This window comes from Podarcis bocagei (genome assembly GCF_964188305.1).
Source record: "Podarcis bocagei genome assembly, chromosome: 3".
Classification (NCBI taxonomy): Eukaryota; Metazoa; Chordata; class Lepidosauria; order Squamata; family Lacertidae; genus Podarcis; species Podarcis bocagei.
In genome coordinates this window covers 27,843,581-27,866,489 of record NC_138127.1, presented here as the reverse complement: position 1 = coordinate 27,866,489, position 22,909 = coordinate 27,843,581, and the positions used below count along the sequence as shown (strand labels likewise).

Sequence of the window (22,909 nt, the reverse complement as noted above, 5' to 3'; positions counted from 1 at the left end):
TAATATACTTTAGAAATATTCTGTTGTTTTGGGCTTAAAAAGAAATTCTCTCTCTCTCTCTCTCTCTCTCTCTGTGTGTGTGTGTGTGTGTGTGTATGTTTGATAGTGTAGAGAATTCTGTCTCCCTTTCTGTCTTAGGTTCAATGGCGTGAGTATGGCTTTTATGCCAAGAATAATCTAGAATTTGAAATCAGATTGAGCATTTTCTTGCTATTGAATCAACAACACAAGCAGCCTGGAATTTTACCTTTTGGGCCATTGTTACCTATTTTGACAGTTTACAGTTGCTCACTTATAAAAGGGAGAAGTATTTTGCATCTATATCTCTAGACTATATTTGTACCAGTCCTTTGTCACGCTGGCAATGGACTCTGCATGCTCCAGGGCTAGGGAAACATAGGCAGGAAGCAGGCTGAGCCAAGTGGGCTTGTAGTGATGGATTGAAGTGAGCTGAGTTTGCAGCAGTGGGTGGGATGAGCAAGAGGGGTGATACTGCGGTATGGGCAAGGGAGCAGAAGGTGGAGGCGGTGAGGGAGCTGGGCTGGTGGCAGCAGCCCAGGTCAAGCAATAACAGGGGCTCAGGGAAGTTATGGAGGTTTGACGAGGAGTAAGGGGAGGGGGGACTTTGGTGAAGAGTAGTGGGGGAGGGGCTTGGGGGGTAACAAAGTGAGAAGGTGCATCAGCCCCTGGTCAACTGATATCAGAAGTGAAGCTGAAATGTTCTCAGTTGATTGTGGCAAAAAAGTTTGACCTCGCTCTGCAAGGCATCTTGAACTATGATAGCCAACCGACCAGTCATATGAGGCGCTCACTCTCGTGCACACATGCACACACATTCTATTAGATGACATTCCCCTTCTTGCTATGGATTAACTGGCACGAACATAAAGGTCTACATCTGTATTAAAGATGTTGCTGATTACTAAATGAATAATGCAGACAACTGTCATAGCCTGGTGAGTTAGTGCTTTATGTGCATATACATCAATATTTTCTTCACATCAAGGACTGGCTGAGCATCCTAGATTAACCCTTGAAACAGAGAACCATTTTACCATAGCAAATTTGGGTCAAGAATACCCTTCAGTGAATCTTCACTAGTTACTATTCTCTTATTAATGGTAATTTACCAGCACAGGCTATGCAGTGCTTATTGTCAAGCAATTTACTCGTATTTAAGGAGGCTACTCTTGAACGTAATGGCAAATAAATTAATCCTTTGTCCACACAAACCACTGTGCATACAGTCAATTTTCTCTTGAGCGCTTTAGCACTGCTGTCATTTAAATATATATAAAAGCACCAGTGATTATTGTCAAGTGGGTGAGAAAGAGAGGAAGGGGCCAGCTGCAAACCCGTCACATGGTATTCTAACACCCCAAAGGTTCTAAGAGAAACAGGCATTTGGCTCAACCCTGCATGGAATTTTCTTGAAAGCAAGCGCCTGGATGTGGGTGTTGTGCTGGCAGGTTTGCCAGCCTTTGAATGTCTTGTTAGCTGTGGTGATGCAGGCCAACAGATGTACAGTTTTGGGGCTGCCAATTATACAGCTGGAAAGAGAGTTTTGCAATTATTTGCGTTTGGCAAATATCCAAGCAGATCCTACCAATTTTATAGGAACTTGCACATACACGTATGGCCAGAATCCAAAGCACTGTGATACCAGTTGTGTGCGTCATCCAGTTTTGTACAGCAAACTCCTTATGAAATGTAAGGTTTTTTAAGGTTTTTTAAAAAGTACTTTGTGGTAACTTGCCATGGGGGTCAGCTGCTTTAAAAAAGCATAATAATAATAATAATAATAATAATAATAATAATACCACTGGGATAAGAGTTTATCCATACCTTTTGCTTTGCTTTTTCCAGGTATGGATCCACACTTTAAAGCTCTGTGTCTGAGTGCCTTTTCCCCCTGTGAAAACTCATTCTTTAAAGCTGAATTGGAGCAAATGGAAATTTAGGTTTCCTGCAGATCCTCGTTTGCTGCGATTGAGCCTTCAAGAGAGCGTTTTCACAGAGAAACTTAAGTGCAAAATAGGAGGGTGCACTCAGACACAGAGCTTTAAAGTGCAGACTATGCCTGGATAAGTCCTAACACAGGCCCCTTTAATGCACATAAACAGATTTTTGGAGTCCAAGATGATGAGGAAGACCAGTCTTGAACATAGTGTAGAGCTTCCCTTAGTAGTGTAGTGGCCTTATTAATTGCAATGTAGTGATTTCAGGTGAACGAATGTAGATACCAATTCTTCTTTACATATGCTGGAAGCTTCCTTAGATTGCATAGGTTTACAGTTTGGTAAGGTTTTTGTGCTTTGGTCAATCTAAAGAGCACATAATATTTTAAAAATGTATTTGCTGTTCTCAATTCTAAAGAATTATTCTTTCATTGGCTCAGGGTGGGGAACATTCCATCATGGGGAACCTTGGGGGGTTGTGTGCGAGTGGTGGGTGGGGCCACAGGCAAAAGTGGGCAAAAAAAAAAGTAGATCACATTCACCCAGTGCTATACCAGCTGCACTGGCTCCCGGTGGAGTACAGGATCAGGTTTAAGGTGCTGGTTTTAACCTTTAAAGCCCTATACAGCCTAGGACCCTCGTACCTACGGGACCGCCTCTCCTGGTATGTCCCACAGAGGAACTTACGGTCTTCAAATAAAAACATCCTGAAGGTCCCAGGCCACAGAGAGGTTAGGCTGGCCTCAATTAGAGCCAGGGCTTTTTCAGCTGCAGCTCCAGTCTGGTGGAACACTCTGTCACAAGAGACTAGGGCTCTGCGGGACCTGACATCTTTCTGCAGGGCCTGCAAGACCAGGCCTTTGGCCAAGGCACAGCCTTTGGTAATTCTTCACAGAACTCTAGCCCAATGGTTGTCATCAATTTGATCTGAACTGATTTTATAATGAATTGATTTTAGAATGCTGTATTATTTTACTGTTGTTAGCCGCTCTGAGCCTGGCTTCGGCTGGGGAGGGCGGGATATAAATAATTTATTATTTATTATTATTATTATTAGTTGAAGCAATTGATGTGACTCTTACCTTCATACAGTAGGCTATTCCAGTCATGCAAAAGTCAGTAGTTTATACGTGTCCCTGCCCACATCTCTCCATCATTCAGCCAGGCGTTGCTATAGTTTCTCATCCCTTTTCAGCCAGGCTTAGTGAAGGGTGTGGCCTGGGAAAAAGGTGTATCCTAAAGAGAGCGCTGAGAACCAAATATAAAGACCTAGAGGGCTGCGTTTGAGCCCTGGGCCTGAGGTTCCTCACCTTTGCATTGGATCTTCCTGCATCTGACAAAGTGCACACAGGAACCATAGATCAGATCTACCTCTCTGGGGGCAGACAGAGAGAGCTTCAGCGTTTAGAAAAGGAGGCCCAATCTTGGATTCCTCGCTCCTTTCTACTACCAGCGTCTCTTAATCCCAGCACTGGAGCTCCAGCACCAGAAGCTCCATAAAGGCAGCATTCTGGGGCTGTTTCAGGAAGCAGGTTGGATCCAAAGGATCCTAAGGCATTACAACCCCATGGCATGCCCCAAACTAGAGAGATAGCTAGTTAGCCTTTTTCTAATGGGAGGGAAACAAAAAAAGGCATAGGAATGTGAAGTGTTTCTCTGTAATCACTTCTGCCCTGCTAGCTTGAGCTCATCAGGGTGTTGGATAGACCTACTTTTATATTTATACTACCACCGTGGGATTGTACTGTCCATACATTAATGTACCTGCTGCTTCTTTTGCATTGTTGTTGTTATTGCATTGATTTTTTTTTTTGTAACCGGCCTTGAAATCCTAGATAAATGTTTAAAGAAAACCAGTAAGTATTGGTTTTTGAGCTCCTGTAATATACTTTGGTTATCCTCAATTAAACAATGCAGTACTATGTTGATATTATCAGTCTTAAATGTGACAACTCAGCTCAACTCAACTGGGGAAATGCATTAACACCAAAATATTTAGTTCACATCATGATTCTCTCCTGCTCAAAGTTATGTCTTTTTTAGCATCTCGGAGCAGTGATGAATTATGAATGCAGTTCATCAGAAACCTGATGAGTTGCATTAGTCTGCAGTTATTATATCCTTCAGAAACATAAGTCAGGCATTGCTCTGGTTTTCATGTGTGCAATGTCAAGGAATCTCAAGTTTCATATCACGGTAGAATTATAACAAACATACAGGGAGCAATGAAACAAGACCAGTGTCATATACAAGTAGGGATGTGGGAGAAATTTGATTCATTTCACATTTAAAGGTGAGCCTAACTAATGTGAAATAATGTGTGAACTGAAACACTGCCATTCTTCAAAATTGGCACTTCTCTGAATTTTGCAATTCAGTTTACCAGATAAGTAATGCGTACAAAAATGCATATGCTGTGGTGAAGTGTGCATTAGTGAAAATAGCATACAGAAATACATTATATTAGGGGAAACTGTTCTGCAGAGATGCATATTCAGCCTCTGAACTTAATGAATCTGCTGGTGAACTTTTTTGAGAACTTTCTAAAAATAAGTGCAAATCACTGTGATAATGTGGAGAACCTAACCTGGAAAAAAGAGAAACAGAGAGAAACCATAACTGACAGATTCACCCATCCCTACCAGGTTTCCCTCAGTGGAAAAAATAAAAATAAATTCTGAATTGAGGAGTTCAACAATATTCTGAAATCCAAAAATTGTTGCTTCAAGAATAATTCCTAAAGACCTGTAAACTCCAATTTTAGTTGCAAGGCAATATATGCTCTAACTAAAAGCCCACTATAGCTCCCTTTTCTCCCCTGAACAACCCAATGACAAGGCACAAACCCTGAGGGCATTTCACTGTTTGTGGGCGGAATTCAATAATATGCAGACAAACTCAGTTTACACAATAAACATTGATTTGGTGCGCTTGTGCAACAAACCCACTTTCCACGAAATCAGACTTTTTGTAATAAAGAAAGGGGAAATGCACTGGAAGTTGTGGAATAACACATGCTTGTTGCAACATTGTCTAACTTTGATGCAAACAAATAAGAATGAATTCTCAATAAATTTCCATTATCATCTAACCTTCTTGCATATTTTGTGTAAATAAATCATGATTAATGCTGTGTAAACAGGTTATCTGAAAGTGACCTGAACGTGTAAGGAAAGTAATCCTTTATTAATTAATGTGTTTGTTTGGCTTGGAAATCCTATACTTGACTACATATAGACTATGAACACTTCAAAAGCCTGTAGATCATATTTAACAATAAGACTATGGTGTTTTTTAATAATATGTGTGTTTTATTGAATCAAATATTAGTTATTTTCAAATGCTGTCTTTGTCTTGCCCAATCTCAGGGTGGAGCATTCTGAAGCCCATAACTGCAACCCAGTGATAGATAAAAACACTTAATAGAACAAAGACACACAAATCTGCTAGAAACAGATTACTGAATCTTTAGCACATTTCATGTGGAAATAAATCCCACTGAGATCAATGTGATTCAGTGCATTTCAGTTTAGGATTGGGCTAGAGTTCACCTTGATTTCAACAGAACTGAAGTGTACTAGACTTTTCCTGGAAAATACACTTTGATCATTTATTATGATTTTTCTTGGTAGAAAGACCCGGATTCCACAAAAGTGTAAATGTGTGGTATAACATTTATGGTAAATGGCTTTCTGTATCCACCAAGAGAGTTTCATTTCCTGCCAATGACCCACCACCTCCCCTCTCATTTTCTATTTCAGGACTGCCACTCTGGAACATAGGAAACTTCCCTTATACTGAGTCAGGCTGCTGGCCCATTTCCCACAGTGCCCGAGACAGTGACAAGCATTTATTTCATTTGCAGACTGCTTTTCATTCGAAAATCAGAACAGTTTACAAAATCGGATAAAACAATAACATACAACCATCTCAGTGTCTCACTAAAATTAGAAAATACTTATAATCACGATACAAGTAGCAGACACAGGGCAGAGCACCTAGTGTCTGGAGGGTCCTAAAGTCTAGATCAGGCTTCCTCAACCTTGGCCCTCCAGATGTTTTTGACCTACAACTCCTATGGTCCCTAGCTAGCAGGACCAGTGGTCAGGGATGATGGGAACTGTAGTCTCAAAACATCTGGAGGGCCAAGGTTGAGGAAGCCTGGTCCAGATGAATAGATGCATCCTAAGGTGACAAGAGAGCACTAACGATGTTTACACACCTGCAAAGGCAGGAAGACAAAATGTGACTCTATACAGCTAGATGCATGAATACAGCTTGTTTGTTTTTACAGGTCAACCTTTATTGTCCTTTTCTCCTCTTCCCCATTTTTGTGAGAGAAGAATCCCAAAGGTTTTGTGTACATGCAAATACCCAAGCTCATAAGTTACTTTTTGTATGCAAGTAACTATATCCAGTGCTAGCCAAGCAAAATAATTGTCATGCAAGAACATCCCCTGCTGTCCCCTCCCCATTGCAGTCCCTTGCGGCCCCTGCTAAAAGCATCCCATGAGTAAAGCTGCGCTGCACTGGGAGAGGCAGTTTGCAGTAGTGGGATTCTTCCTCCTTAGTGTGACTCTACTGGATACCCAATGCAAGGCATATACAAGGAGAGGGAAAGTAAGCCTTTGCAGTGCTCCAGTGCATGTTCAAGATTTGCAGCCTACAGCATGTTGGGCATGTTGGTGCATTGACAATCTGTTACAAGAGAATGGGCAGAAATGTTACATCTTGGAAAGTTGCAAGGGCAATTTCTGGAGACGAAAACCATACCATTGGAAGCAAATATGTGCTTAATAAAACATTTGGAGTCTGTTAGTTTTAGTGTGTTTTTTGCTTGTTATGAGTACACGAGGTTCTAACGTTCTCCTAAACCCTTCTTAGCAAAATAAGGGTTATTTTGCTTTCCACTGCACACTAAGTTCCCACCCTCATCTGAGACATGTGTTGATTGGCAAGGATTCTACCTTAATGTGCTGAGAAAGAAATGATTTCCTGCAGGGCTAGATCTCACCTGCAGGCTGCTCGTCATTTCAGAAAAGAAAGAGGAAGCTGGAAAAGCTATGACAGCCTGGATATGCCTTGGGGGCAATTACATTGCCAACCCTGATCTCATGGTTCTAAATACACTTAGGCATAGGTAAAGGTGTCTAGAGGCCTCCCCACTTGTTAACTGAACTGAAATAATGATTATGGTGTTATGTACCCTGAGCTGATGGGATAGATTAGGAGTCTATCAAATAATAAAGACATCACAGAGTTTCTTAGTTCACATTGCCAGTGAAAGTATTTCATATCTATGATTGTACACACATAAATTTCAACAAAGAACTGTAGAAATGTGGAATGGGAAGAGCGAGGAGGTATGAGTCTATTACTGATGAAGAACACAAGAGAACTTTCTGAAAGTTTCTCATAAAATGACTGGCTGCCAAAGTACACCCCCCCCCCCAGTTGCCAGCCCTGCAGCAAAGGGGGATGTACAGATTGTGGTAACTTGTTGCAAAAGGACTTGTCTGCAGACCACCTTGGTCAACTCCTGCTTTACTGCTGCTTCAAAATGGCTGCTGACCACGGTATGAATATTCGCCTCCTTTTCAGTTTCTGCAGATCATGAAAGTGGGTTAATATCACTTGTGGAATTAAAACAACGAACAATTTGTTTTAAGAAAATAATTCGGGAGCGGTAGCTCAAGCCACTCATTAGGTGATTTGACTGTCGTTAAGCACCGAGGAGGAATGAGAGGAGGGGAAGAACCAAACTTGCTTCAGGGTGACACCAGGTCACAGGAAAACACAGCTGAAGCTCCCCAGCCCTGTTATAATGACACACAAGGGAGCAAGCACCAAATTAGCTAGGCAGCGGACCTTGAGATGTAGTTGAGCGGCCAAAGGGATCCTGGGACAGGCTGAGCAGATTCTGTTTGTGTCCAAAGAAAACTGACACAGGCAACACATCTGCTGATCATTAAAGAACGCTCAATGTGGCTGAAAGGCTCAATAATATATTTTAAATTGTACGAACAAATTGTCACTGGCTCTTGCTTTCTCTTCACGACAGTGAGTAACAATAAACTTCCAGCCAAGGTCAGCACAGCCAGTGTTTCATTCAGGAAAGAAGAACGGGCCTTCAACATATTTTCCGTTAACAGACCAATTGTATCGCCCAGTATGAGAATCATTAAAGCCTGGCAATGGAAAAAAGAAGGGTTGTTGTTGTTGTTATGGCACATTTAACTTCCTGACTTTAAAAACAACTAACTAAATGGAACCTAAAGTTTCTGCTCTAGCTGGCTAGGCATTACATAGTGTTGTATGGAATTGCCATGTGTGTAAGAGAAAGTCATCAATTCAGTAGGATTTTAGTAACTCCACCCTTACCCTTGGAGAATTGCTGAATCCAGAAAACTGAAAGAAACAGCAGGTGTGCCCCAGAGACCAGCAGGGTCTCATAATTGGAAATTGGTTTCATAAGGTTTGCTCTCTTCTTGTCCAGTAGATGAGAATGGGGAAATCGATCAGTCAGAATTACAGCAAAAGCAATTCTTACACGAAACAGCTGAAAACAGCATTGTATTATAGTTAAGCTGGAAAGGTGACTTCTTCTGGTTTGACTGTTGTCCTGTTTTGTGTGCAGGGAACTCGAGAACTAGATCAGGGACAGTGCTTCCAATTGCCCATACAAAGACATTCATGTGTACAATCACTAAAGGAACACTTGCATAAGGCACAGCCTATCACCTTCTCCCTGAGCCCTGATTCTCGAACTTCATTTTAGAAATCTGACCAGTAAATTCTTTAACGGGCCAACAAATGATTATATACATGGCTTGAATCAGATCAGAGACATCACACACTATATTCTGCTGTACTGTCCTTTATATGATTCACCCAGGGATAGATTCTTCTGTTTATTTCAGAAAGTCAGTCAGATGGTTTCAAAATTAGATGGCTGCTGGCCAATGAGACATTTTAAGTTATGAAAATTTGCAGCTCTGAAAATATATATGTTTTGACTTACCCTTGGACTGTCTTGGTTGTTTGGCAGGATTTGTACTGTAATGGCCACTGGCTATAAACAATAATAATAATAAAAACTTAGGCTGTGTACATGCAACATATTATTCTAAACTCATTGGAGCCCTGAGTACTTCCACATAGTCCACACAAAATCTAGATCTGTTGTATATTCTTTCCCCCTGAAAAGCACTTCCTGAGAAACTATTCCTTTCCAAAAACGCAAGCTCACTGCAGATTGATTCTGCATGACTCCACTGTTTGCCCCTTTGAAAGCAGATGTAACCAATGGGTGTATGCCAAGATGGCAATTACCACTTCCTTCCTCATTGACAGAGAACACATGTAGGGAGGAAAAGGTGCGGATCTATCCGCTTGTCCCATGCCTAGAAAGCATGGGGCCATACAATTCCCCCCCCCTTCCATTGCTTTCTAGGCATGGGTCTGAGAGGTTTTGCCTTTGGCCTGCCACTTTCATCCAAAAACCTGCTCTTTAGGACTAAAGTGGAACAAACTGCAATATGCAGAAAACCCAATTGCCATTCTGTTCTGATTTAATGCTAGAAAAATGCAACCTGTGCTGCTGATAGAAGTGGTGTGACTCATGCAACACGTTGGCAATTAATATACACAGAATAATAAATTATACATTGTTTATCAAGCTTCTGAGAAAAATACAAAACATTGAACAAAGCCACAGAGACTTGCAAACTACCCAACCTTGCAGGTAGCACACACCCAAGATAGTTTTCTGGGCTTCTTCAGTGGTCTAATCTCAAAGTCTTGATACGTATATTGATATTCAGTCTTATAGAGAATACTCTTTCTTGGCTTAAGCTTAAGAGACTACCTGCAAGCCCCAGTAAAAGGGCCCCATCGGGGCGAACAGTGGCCTCTTGATTACTTGGACTGCCAGGGCAAAACAGGTGCAAAACGCCGGCACCCTGTCGTCTACAACTTCATTAACATCTATCTACAACTCCACTAGCATCTCTGGGTATTGCGAATAACACCAAACTTACCTTTTGTTGGTATCTTCATGAACTTATCTAAAAGACTGAGTTAAGCATTTGAAAAATCTATTGAAACTAGACGTTATAAGTTCATCTTAGGTTGGGTAGTTCGCAAGTCTCTGTGGCTTTGTTTAATGTTTTGCATTTTTCTCAGAAGGTTGATAAAGAATGTATAATTTATTATTCTGTGTATATTAATCACCATTCTGTTCTGATTTAGCACTAAAAATGGCTTTCCCCAGGGGGGAAAGTGGCAGGAAAAATGGAAGTATGGATAAACCCATGTGTCATGAAGCTATACCCAGCCTTGTAGACAGCAGGCTCTAGAATAATTCTAGATTGAAAGCAGCATGTTGAGGATGAGCACCAATGATTCTAGATGGAGAAAACCCACATTTTTGTCCTGTAAACAGGTTAGTGTGTATGCAGCCTAAAAATAATGTAGGATCTCTACAACAGAAGATTGGAGAGGAGGTACCTGTGAATGCATAGGTATGTGATTATTGCACTAGAAACTCAATGCACATAATATCAAGAAAATATATTTTTGAAATTGAGAGTGCAAGATAGCAGAGTGCCTACCAATAACCAGCTGTCTCTTCCACTTCCATCATCTATGGGAATCTGATTCAAAGAAAAGAAAAGAAAAAGCGGGGTAGTATGCATATAGTATTCAATATACAGAGTATATTGAAAGGGAGCTAAATAAAGTGCCATTTATAAAAAGGAAAGGAAATACAGGATTATGGACAAAAGGCACTGAACTGGGCTTGCAGTATATCCAGATTTATCTAAAGAGCAGCCTTTGTCTTTATTTCTGAGAAATAAAGACAAGCAGCACTAAAAAGAAAATGTCACAGATTCTTCAGATGCAGCTCTAAAGTTTTGCCCAACCCAGCTTTGAAAATATAGCTAATAAAACTGCACGTGCTTAAGGTCTCATATGGGATTTCCATAAAGTAAAATCCTTCCCGAAAGGTGTTTCATATTCTCTGAAAGCCAAAAGGATGCAAGATGAAACCTTAAGAATGAAGCACCTGAAAACAATGACACATGTTATTTCCATTGCGTCAGACCATTGCGGTATCTAGTGGAGTATTGTCTACACTGACGGGCAGCAGACCTCCAGGGTTCCTGGCAGTGGTCTCCCCCTGCCCTACCTGGAGATGAGCTAGGGGTTTCTGAATGCAAGGCAGATGCTTTGCCCTTCCTCAAGCTGTGTTCGATGAAAAAGCCATCCCCTTTTCCATCACACTCCCCTTCCCTCTTTTGATTATGGGCCTGTGGGCAATGTCTTTCCTCTCTGTTGATCTATGTGTATCTCTTTTCTTTTTAAAACATATAAATAATAAATATTATTAACAGCACTACTAGTTTTGGCATTATCATCTCAACTTCCTTGACAAGTGATATGAAACAGAAACATGCAATCTGAAGAGGTTTTGTTTGGTTTTATTTTCTGTTCTATCTGGCTAGCATTAGATAGTGGTGGTGGGGGAGAGTGTGCACTTTTATTTAAAGACAGCTTGCAATGTAAGAGACTGTGAGAAGTGAAGAAATTGTTTTTAACACACAACCTTAGTGATTGTCTTTCTCTTTCTCCTAATTTGTTCTCTGGAGCCTAATACATTTGTTCTCTGGAGCCTAAACAGTGCTTAAGGCTCCTGTTATTTGTCAAATGCCTGTCGACTGGCCAATGTGAACTCACTCAGGTCACCAGTCATTATCTCTCCTACTCCAGGGAAGGGCTGGCTGGGACCTGTTGAATGGGAATGGCTCTATTTTGAGCAGTAGGCTTGAGGCCTCCCTAGCTGTGGCTCTGCTCAGGAGTAAACACTCAGACTTGCTGAAAAATAGATGTGCTTAAAAGCACCCCCCAAATATTGGCAGACATAAACTTCCCAGCAGCAGAAAGACCCACTGAGAGCAGTGATCAGCAGGACATTTAGCTTGTTCCTTTTCCTGGGGCATGGAATTGATTGGTGTGAACATGTCCCAAAAATATGAGTCCATTTGGGGAGGATTCTATAGATAACAGCAGCAGAGAAGTATTAATCACATCAGGCTGTGCCGGCTTGCCCTGTGTTTCTGCTATACCTTTTCACTTGCCCTGTGTTTCTGCTACACCTTTTCAGAGATGTGTGTGAAAATATCCCGAGTTTGTCTCAAGGAAGGTTTATAGAGAGAGTTTGCTCTCATTCACTCATCACCACATACTTTGGTATCCATAACAAGGGTGTGGAAACAGATATTGCTATCCAATATCATGACCCCAGGACAAGAAGATCAGTGGCTGATGAACCAATCTGTCAACAAGTTTTAGAGCAGAGGAGCCCTATGAAAATAACCAGCTACCAATTTCATTTCTTATATCTTCTATTTGAAATTATGGTATATCATAACCAGCACCCATATAAACACTGTTCCATTTGACCACCACCTCCAAAAATGGAGAAGGAAAGCTTGAGATGGAATGAGGCAATTGGGTCCTGGGACAGTCGAATAGTCAGTTTTTTTGTATGTACAAAAATTATCAGATAAAATGAAACAGAGTGAATAGGGGTGTGGATGGCATGTTGCAAATGCGTAGATAAAAATAAGGGCTCTGGTAATACAAGATGCTGCAATGACCCTGAAGAGGTACAGAAGGAAACACCTGTCCACACCAATCATGAAAAATGTTGTACCACTAAAGAAGCACAAATTTTTGCATGAAAAAAATCCAGGAAGTGCAATGGTGTGACAGTTCATGGGCAGTGATGGTGTGAGCTGCTCATGATATTTGTTTGTTTGTTTGTTTGTGTCCAGTTGCTTACTGGTCAATAGCATTTGAGCGGTAGTTTCCAAAAAACACCATGAGTTAGATCAGGTGTTGAGAACCTGTGTTTATCTTGCTGAACTATCAGCCCCAGCAAGCAAGGCCAGGGAAGATGGGAGCTGCAGTTCAAGTCCATGGACAAAGTCATGGTGTATACTACTGAAGGGAGAATGCCATTTAACAGATCTGCCTGTGTCTTCATTTTATAGCTTTAAAAAACAACAACAATTCCTGCTATGTGGCTCATTCTGCATTCCATCACACCCCAGAAGGAGCAAACACAATAATAGCTAACCATGTTCCTCAAGCATTTCATCTTGACATGTTCTGACTTGTATATTGAGAAATCAGTTATGATGTGATGTTTCAGTATGGCCTCTGTGATTGGGACATATCTCATTTTGAAATGATTTGCAGTCTGTACTTTCTGGAGATTTTCCTTCCTCATTTCCCCACTTATAAGTAGACAAAACCAGTTTGCTCTTAATACACTAAATGTCTCATAATGCAAGATGCTCCCTGTTAACAAGGCTGTATCTAGATCAGGGACTGGAGAATCTATGGCACTCCAGGTGATGTTGGACCCCAACTTCCTCAGCCCCAGACAGCATGGCCAATGGTCAGAGATGGACACTGTAGTCTGACAGGGTACCTAGTTCCTGATCTCTGATCTTGATGGTGAGACCAAACATTCACTTTGTATTGTACCTAACACGAGCAGTATATTCCCTTGTTTTTATTTAGGCATTTGTCTTTTTTGAGCCTTTGCATCTAGGGTTTAAAAAATGTGGCTTTGATGTAAATTGCATCAGCTGATAGTCAGGGTTACAGCAGACTTCAGGAGCACCGACATGTTACATTCAATGAGTGTACAACCTGTGCACCTGTATATACAAATAGTTGATCTGTACAAATCAACAAGCGTATGCTCTTTCACACAACCGTGTACATGTATAGAGATAGCTTGCACCTGTGTTCAGTGTAACTTGCACTAGGGAGAGATTTGAATCTTTTCCTCCTGCAGAAAATCACATTTCCAAAACTGATACTTTGCTTGGGGTGGTGTTGGTCAAATCCACCACTGGCGTAAATGCAAAAATATGCTTAATGGAATGTCTACTTTGGCCCTTGATTATAAATGAGAAGAGAAAGCTGGAACAAAAAAGAGAGACAAAAAACAGCATTTCTGAGACTTCCTTTCAGCCACTAGGACTACCACCTTTTTTTTGACAGCAGCTTTGAACTTTTAGAAGCTGCCTGAGTAGCAAAAAGTTCAGCAGCTTCTGCTTTCCAACACCTCAAGACAGGAGAACGCTGTAGTTCTTTCTGCTTGTGCCTTTGCTAAAGTTGCAGTAAGACTACCACGGGTGGGGGAAATGATCACCCTGTAAGCCATGCAAGCGTGGGTGGGCCTCCAGATGTTGTTGGGCTACATCCCAAGATGACGCAGCCAATAGCCAAGGATGATGTGAGCTGTGATTCAGTAACAACAGGCGTGCCACCCAAGGATACTTATGACAAACTGTGGTGACAACATTGTGTAAAATGAGCACTCCCTGCCCCCCATACAGATAATATCTGAAGTGCTTTAGCTGGTCAACCAAATCAATGCTTGTTCCAGATTTGGGGGTCTTTGGGCGAGATTCTCTCAGTGGACCCACCTCACTAAGTACCCGCCTCTTCTGTCTACAATTGTTACTGCCCATTCACTGGTTTCTTCCTTTGGGCCTAGTTGTAAAGTAAAGGTAAAGGGACCCCTGACCATTAGGTCCAGTCGTGACCATTAGGTCCAGTCTGGGGTTGCGGCGCTCATCTCGCTTTATTGGCCGAGGGAGCCAGCATATGGCTTCTGGGTCATGTGGCCAGAATGACTAAGCCGCTTCTGGCGAACCAGAGCAGCGCATGGAAACACCGTTTACCTTCCCGCAGGAGCGGTACCTATTTATCTACTTGCACTTTGATGTGCTTTCGAACTGCTAGGTTGGCAGGAGGAGGGACCGAGCAACGGGAGCTCACCCCATCACGGGGATTCGAACTGCCGACCTTCTGATCGGCAAGCCCTAGGCTCTGTGGTTTAACCCGTACCATCTCCTAATGAAGGTGTGTTTGCAAGATGTGCTGTGGTTACTGCTCCTTGTTTTGTTCCTCCCAATGCTCACTCACTTGGTGAGGGCAGGTGAACAGGCGGTGGCAGCAGCAAAGAGAAGGAGGAGGCCAGGAGGCTCTAGGGATTGGCTGTGCCCCCCCCAATTGGGGCATGGGCCTAGGAAGGTGCCTGACTATGTCAGCCTCTGGTGCTGGTCCTTAACCAAATCCATGATGACCAGTTAAGAGGATCTGTTGGATGCTTTCACCATTTGTCAATACAGGGAAATATTAGAGAACCTATCAAAAAAAGTGGGGCAGATAAATGCACCTTTAAATAACCACCTGCTGAATCCCCAATACCATTATGGGAGATTGCACAGAGCAGCTTTCCTAGGTCCCATGACCAGTTGATCACAATAATCTCTCTCTTCTGGTATTATCTTGTACAGTCATACCTCGGGTTGAAGTTGCTTCAGGTTGAGTGCTTTCGGGTTGCGCTCCGCAGTGACCTGGAAGTAATGGAATGCATTACTTCCAGGTTTCGCCGCTCGCACATGTGCAGACGGTCAAAATGACATCATGCGCATGCATGGAAGCAGAGAATCGCGACCCACGCACGCACAGACATGAGTTGCATTCGCTTCTGGATGTGAACGGGGCTCCGGAACGGATCCTGTTCATATCCAGAGGTACCACTGTATGTGGTGATGTTTTAATAGACTTTGATTTTAGGTGGCTTTAAAATAATAGGCAAAAAAATGTGCCTTAAAATCACCTGGACTGCAATCCAGCACACACAAGCCGTTTAAATTCTATCACAAATCAATTGGATTTTAGAGGCCTAATTGTGTGCAGGATGGCAGCCAAACCATTTAAAAAACAGATCCGTCAGAGCTGAGCAACTGCAGAGATTTGTGTCTCTTGAAAAACAGTTAATCCCCCCGCAGTGTGTGTTTCTAGTAAAAGTTTAATAATTCAACTTATTTAGGAAGATAACTCATCTGGAATGCCAACGATGATCTGAAACACTGTTTAAGAAATGTTTAAACTATGTGTGCAAAACCTACAGGAATATGTCTTTAATAATCGTCTGGGATTTTTTTTCTTTTTTAAAATGCAGTTAGAATCTCATTAAATCTAAATAGAAAGCTTACTCGGGAAACAATTTAAAAATAGATATTGAAACCCAAGAATTCACACTCTTCTGTATTTGTTCTCATTACAATGCACACCTAAGAATTTGGTAATTTTTTCCAGGTGCTTGAAAATAAAAACTGGTTTGCATTTGTAGTTAGTTTCAGATTTTAAAGTAAACAGGGTACTTGAACTGAAGGACATGGTTTGTCCATAATATACATCCCATCTGGGAATGTTTAATTTTAAACACATCATTAAAAAGCAGCCAGTTTAATGTTTTTAAAGAAATTCCCTACCATGGTAAAACATTTGGAGGAAATTTCCTTTTAGTTAGGAACACTAAGAATTTTTTCTTTCTTTTTAGAGCTCTAGTTCAGACAGGCACAATGGGGTGAAAACACAGATGTAGTAAGTGGGAATTACTTTTCACAAGGAGGAGGGGAGGGAAAGAAATGAAGGTGAAAGGCCCAAAAACCTGAGGAGGAAAATGCATGTTTGGGTATGCTGAGGAAAAGTTAATGCAATGTGATGCTTGAACTCACTGTAGGAGAAACACCCTTCACCTGTGAGGATTTTCCTATCCAGATATCACAGCACTGTTGTACTGTGGCTTAGTCTGCAAACACTTGCAAGTGATCATGTTTATCTCACTGCTGTAAAAAATCAGGGCTAGCCAAAAGTAGTCCCCATTTTGCTGGGTGTAAAATCAGCACCATTTGGGTCAGTTTGGAGGTGTGGGGTGAAATTTGGAGGTGGAGAAATCACCTATCTTTAGGGCTGTTCCCCCCCCCATCTTTTTCACTGCCCCCGGAAATTTAAACCAAAGCCTATCATATGAGAACTCTCAGCTCAGCATTAGTACAAAGCTTCGGCACATAGGTGTGGAGAGAGAAAAGGAACATATTTTTTTTTGCACTGATATTTCTGCAACCTGGGTTTGTAGGTTACACAAGCACACCAGGGTGAAATGGCAAAGCTGCCACTGAGTTGCCATTTTGGTGTGCAGGTGTGTGTTGACAGATGCTGTGAAGGCTTTAATCTGTCAAGGTCTTGGTACAATATTTTCTGTTTGGAATATTTCAGACTGGTCACCAGTGAAGCAGCAATCTTGATATATGGTGGAGCATTCACAAGGTCAATTGTCAGGCAAAATTGGCAATGCACTGCAACCTCCCCTCACTGCTGTCCTATAAATATAAGCCTGTGAGTGTGCGTTGAGTGGGCTTGGATAAAATGATTTTTAATTGAGTTTCAGGCATTTAGATCTTGGCTCTAGCCAAGCCCCTCCCCAAGCCTAATGACTAGCTTATAGTGCAAAGTGTAGTGCAAAGTGGTAGGCATCTTAGCTATATGACGGGGTGGGAATCATAAGAATGAATTTATAAAACTGTACTGATTGTAGGAACTAGGAAGCTCTAGGGTACAGAAGTAGTACCCAGAGGCGTACAGAGGGGTTTGTGAAACTGTCCCTGCTGAGTATATAGGCCAGGCACACCACCCTCTGCAAAAATAACCTACCAAACTATGGGGTGTATAACATATATGTTGGTGATGTGCCACCATTGTCAAACACAGGGGAAGCCTCCCATCCTTCTCACACCATGGCACAAAGGTGTGTGATCTTTTTCGCCCTTCCTCCTCACCTCGCCCTCACTCTGGACACTTCAAGTACTTAGGTTGCATAAAATGTAGCATTTTATAATGTGGCTATTGTGGTAAAATGATTTTTTTGTGGGGGCATTGATATAGCTCCTTGCCAAGGATGCAAAGGACCCCAGGTACGCCTCTGGTAGTACCATGGGGGGGTAGTTTAGAGAGGAGTAAAAAATCCACTTTGATGTCTAAGTTGATTAGCTTGAAAAATGATAAAAGTAGGGACTTGTGTTTGATTTTGTACCTATTCTGTAAGAAAGCATGAAGACTGACAGTCAGGCACCTGTAAGCCATATGCTTTAAATAAATCTTGTAGCTAGTCTTAGAGCTACTTTCCCTCATATTTCTCTCAGGAAAAAGAAATCACACAAGATCTAGAGTTGGATTTCTGTAGCAGAAATTAACAAAGGCCTAAGGGTGCAATCCCAAGCATATGTACTAGGGGTGTTTACCAACCACAGTATTTGACTTGCATCTGTAGCTTTAGGAAACTGTCTGATCTATCATAAAATAAAATACACATCCCCCCTGCTACTTCAACATCCCCTCCTTCCTTGAGCTTTGAGCATTTCCCTCAGGAAATTGAGCTTCATTTCTTGGGATGGGGGTAAGGGGTGGCTGTGGCAATTTTTTTGGGAATGGCCGTTCCCACAGAGCCACCCAGAAGCTGAAGGAGTCTTTGAGCCCCCTTGAGACACTTTGTTAGTGGTGCAACCTGGCTTGGAAATTTGATCACATGACAGTACACACACACCATTTGAATGGCATTGCCCATCAACTGGGGGGGGGAGCCCCCCTCAAATATTTATTGGGGGGGCAAAGACCCCTTAGCCCCTAGGAGTTGGCTCCTATGCGCCTGAGGCAGTTATGGCAGTTGGTACAGTTATGACAGTTATGAAGAGTCTTAACTGTTAGAGCAGCAGGTATGCTCTGTTGTGCTGCTGTCTGCCTCAGAGTTAGTCAGTCTGTAACACTCTGCAACCGTATTTATCTTTGATACAAAACTATGTAATATGTATTAGTAACATAAGTAACACCCAGCTGCGTTGTATATTTAATCTGCAAGTGCAAGTACACAAAGTAAAAGTTATTTGTTATTTAAACTTTAAAAGAGAGTGTCTTGAATAGTTTTTATCGGACGGAAAAGGGGACCAATTATAAGGCCTGTCTTCTGCATAACTCTGTAACGGGGAGCTAATTCCCATAAAAAGGTAGCTCCACTGAAACAAATGAATGCCATTTCTTAGCTAAACATTTATAGAGCTGGGCTACTGATTGATTGTGGAAATCATTGATCTAGCTGAGCGCTTAGTCACCCTGTCACTTTAAAGTGTCTATCTGAGTGAAAAGCAATGCCCATCAATGTTAGAGAACCTATTGCATATAAACTAAATTTTCATGGCCCTTGTATTACCCATGGCTCACCAATATTAAGGCAAAATTGGGTTCTGTTGCTCACTGGGTACGTCTCCTGTGGAAACAGCAGTAAGACCGCTTGTAACTTTTATTGGTTTTAAAAGTTTTTATACATGAGGCAAATAGCACCACATTTTCTAGAGGCTGGCATCCTGGAAAGGCTTAGGAGTTTTCCACCTGCATGACTGGAAAGCAGATGATTAAGTTTAAGTGCAATGTAGCCCTCGCTGTCACCTTTCTGAACCTTTGACCCAATACAGTTAACAGAGCATTAAAAATGTAACAGCGTTCATCTTGTGGCCTCCCACAGAGATCTCATCTGAGGGAACATTTCTGCTCCAAGCTGGTATGTGTCCTAGCTTGAGCGGAGAATGTGTCCGGAAGGGCAGGAATTCTACTGGCTATTTCTGATCCATCTTCTTCTCTGTTTCTCCTAACTACTCTTATCCCTCCCTAGACCACAGTTCCCAACCCCCACACCACACATCACCATTTCTCCTCTTCACCCAATACCTGTCCATTCACCCGCTTTCACCCATCGCCCTCCTTTGTATCCATGACTATCCCCTTTTGTCTCTCATCTCTTAACCTAAACAATGGTCTCACTCCTGCAAATCACAAAGCTCTGCAAATCCTACAAATCACAAAGCTCTGCAGGAAAGGCCCTCCTGTATACCATCTTCTCAAGAGGCCCATTCTGTGCAGTGTAAGAACTGGGTCTTCAGCATGGTGGAACCTACCCTTTGGAACTTATTCCCTCAGACCAGAACCATTTCTACTGTCATTCTGGCACCTATTGAACACCTTCCTTTTCCAACAACTGAAAATCTTGATCCCAGTCCTGGTCTCTGTTGGATTTGTAACTGTTCTTACATATGAGTGTCCATAATTGTTTTTAAACTGTTTTCATTTATGTAAATATATGAAATTGTAATTTCTTTTATTACTGATGTTTTCATTGTGCAATCACTTTTAGATATTTTCTGGGAAGCAATGAATAAATGGCAGTTCATGGGAAGCAATTAATAAACGGCTATAAATAAAGAACAGCTCCTCTGTGCCATGCCTCTTCTGTCCTTCATTTCTACCATCTAGGGGTTGCCAGGTCTCTAGGTTTGATTTAAAGTTTCAGGGTTTTAGATTTCAGGGTATACAAGGGAAGGGCTATTATCTGTGGGCCAGAATCACACAGGCTTACCATTTCCTGTAAGGTTTTGCAGTTTGCTTCTCCCACAATCCACCAGGCTTCAACCTGAAGCACCAGGCACAGCCCAACCTTCCACCTTACCACCAGGAGCAATCCTATGCCCACAACAGAAACAAGGCTCAATTCCTATCCCACCAGGCACCAAGCTAGTTTTGGCAGGCACTGTGGCATTTGCCCTCCTAGGTGACATCATGCTGGGTCATAAGGAAAGGGTTAAATGAGTGTGAAGTGATTGGCCAGTGGGAACCCAAGGGGAGGAGTTAGAGTTAGAGTTAGAGTTAGAGTTAGTGTTGTTAAGGAGTCAGTCGGGTGTTAGAGAAGAGAGAGGGAGGATAAGTCTGTGGGTTGGGATAGTTTGATGTGAGAGAGTGAGAGAATCTGTTAAGAGGAGTCAGATAGACAGTTGGGATAATCAGTTAGAAGTTATTAGGAAGGTATAGGCCGGTAAAGAAACTAAGATTAAGAAACTGACAAGAAAAATTATCCGAAACCATAAACTTGTTAATGCTTATACAATAAACTTGTTTATTTGGTTTAATGTTAACAACTGTCTAGACTCCGTGTGTACCCAAGAGAAACAGGTTGGTGGCAGCGGGGAAGCAATCACAGTGGTGGCACAGGGACCAATAGACCGTCAAACATCCGGGGACCCTGTGGGCACCATTCCTTAGCTACCAAGCCCATCTTCTCCATACCTAGCCTTAAGAGATTTTGCAACCCTACTCTCCCTTTCCCTTCTCCCTCATCTTCTTTGGTTCATTTTAGAATTTCAATGTGCTTCAGTTTAAAACAAAAACAAAAAAACCCTTCAAATATATATATATATATATATATATATATATATATATATATATGCAGAAATTCACAGAGTCACTACCAAAGAATTCATCCTTTGATTTCTATCAGCCATAGATTTTCAGCAGATTGCGTGTAAGAAGTGAACAAATGGGAAGTGGCTTCTCTCACTGGTGAATATGAGCAGCCGTCTTCTTTTTCATTGGCTTCTGATTTGGAGAGCGTATTCATAAGCCGTAATGCGAGAGTCTTCGGGGGATGGTTCATTCATTTCAATCTCTCTTCACCATTTTACACGAGGTGGATGTCGCTGCACTGAAAAAGCTATCTAGTGTCAGAACGCCTTCTCAATTATTCAGAGGCTATTTAGAGGCTAAACAAAATTTCCCTGACTGCTAAATTATTAACTGTACTGTATTTTTATGGCTAAAAGAACAGTGTGGTTAGGGATGCATTATAAAAAGCAATGGATAGTCCTGAGTAACTGTCTTCTATTTAAATCTATCTGTCTTAGGCATCCCTTAATCAGGATGGATGAATTGGTCAACACTGGCTTATCTTGGGTTCTCATTCCTCCAGTCTTAGGTTCAGTTCACACCATTTCCACCTCAGTTTCTAAATCTTTGCTAAATGCCTTCATAAAAAGATTATATGCATTTTTGTGTGCATTTCACCTAATTTACACATTGTTGCATGTCATTTGCCTAATGTACATGTTTTTTGCAAGCAATTTCCCTAAGATAATCAATTTCTATATATCATTTTAGCTAATGTAATAATATTTGTGTGCACTTCCTCCAATATAGGTTTCTTAAACTGTTTTTTTTGGGGGGGGTGGGGGTTAGAAGCCTGCGCTTCAAATTTTGAAGGATACATATCGCTGGATTACATATCGCTTTGGGAAGTGCAAATTAGTGAGATCTGCATAAAAATGTGAAACAAATAGGTTTCTCACCCATCCCTACCTGAGCAGAGGAGAGAGAGAATGAGAGAGAGAGAGAGAGAGAGAGAGAGAGAGAGAGAGAGAGAGAGAGAGAGAGAGAATATGATCCAATGGAAAGGAGGACAGAATTATGATATATAAGCAAATATGTTTTGATAAGTGAAGCTTTTTCACCTCTGAATGGCAGGCTATGCCTGAAAAACAACAACCTTGCATCTGGTCACCAGTGACAGAAAAATGACATACCGTATTTTTCGCTCCATAAGATGCACTTTTTCCTCCTAAAAGGTAAGGGGAAATGTCTGTGCGTCTTATGAAGTGAATGCTGTGCGGAGGAGGGACAGACGGGAGTCATGCCTCCCTTCTGTCCCTCCTCTGCGGCTCATTTTAAAGTAGGAAAGGAGCCGCTTACACGGGTGTAAAGCAAGCACAGTGGGAGCTGTGTAACCCCTCCGCCCCCGTGCTCGGCTGCCCCATTGGGATAGAAGTGCACGCCCGTGCCACCCCCTTGGGACAACGCTCGCGTGGGCAATGTCCCATGTCCCCACTGGCGACGTGCCGCCACACAAGACCCTCCCTCCACCACTGGTCTTGCTGGGACAGTAGTGCCTTCCTTTGCAGAAGTGTGAAATTTGAAGGGTGGCTGTGGTTTGGTCCTTGTGTTGTGTACGAAGGTGTGAATTAGATAGGTTTGACTTTAAATGGGAATTGAATCAGATCCCTCCCTCATTCCTCCCTCATATGAAAGCCCCCAGAGCAATCTGCAATGAACAAAAAGGAAGAAAGTCCCACTTCTTTTGGCTTTATTAAAACAATTGTGTAAGGCCAAACCATACAGTCCTTAGATCTAAGGGACTCAATGTG

At 41.9% G+C, this 22,909-nt stretch overlaps 1 protein-coding gene across 7 annotated transcripts; it reads right to left on the bottom strand.

Moving 5' to 3' along the window:
• Window positions 1–5,331: 5,331 nt before the first annotated feature.
• On the bottom strand, window positions 5,332–20,854 carry LOC308583428 (uncharacterized protein). 7 transcript variants are annotated; one of them, XR_014006205.1, is made up of 6 exons: window positions 20,299–20,854; window positions 15,350–15,403; window positions 13,777–13,958; window positions 10,571–10,612; window positions 8,980–9,030; window positions 7,948–8,146 (listed from the first exon to the last, which is right to left on the bottom strand). XR_014006205.1 is itself a non-coding variant. In XM_081187385.1 (5 exons), exons 1-5 carry the CDS (start codon window positions 20,299–20,301, stop codon window positions 7,814–7,816), a joined length of 483 nt encoding a protein of 160 aa, XP_081043511.1. In that variant the 5' UTR covers window positions 20,302–20,854; the 3' UTR covers window positions 5,332–7,813. The 7 variants fall into 7 exon arrangements, 3 of the variants coding, with proteins under 3 accessions (XP_081043511.1, XP_081043510.1, XP_081043512.1); XM_081187385.1 differs by lacking the exon at window positions 13,777–13,958 and having other exon boundaries at window positions 5,332–8,146; XM_081187384.1 differs by lacking the exons at window positions 13,777–13,958; window positions 20,299–20,854 and adding an exon at window positions 17,550–18,422 and having other exon boundaries at window positions 5,332–8,146.
• Between the last annotated feature and the right edge of the window lie 2,055 nt (window positions 20,855–22,909).

Excerpts from the sequence above, each read along its gene's own strand:
- LOC308583428 (XM_081187384.1), bottom strand. The coding sequence starts at position 17,594 with ATGGTGGCACATCACCAACATATATGTTATACACCCCATAGTTTG. Across the intron at positions 10,613-15,349 it reads TGAAGCAACTTCAACCCGAG|ATTCCCATAGATGATGGAAG; the intron begins GTATGACTGTAC and ends TCTTTGAATCAG. Across the intron at positions 8,147-8,979 it reads ACAACCAAGACAGTCCAAGG|GCTTTAATGATTCTCATACT; the intron begins GTAAGTCAAAAC and ends TTCCATTGCCAG.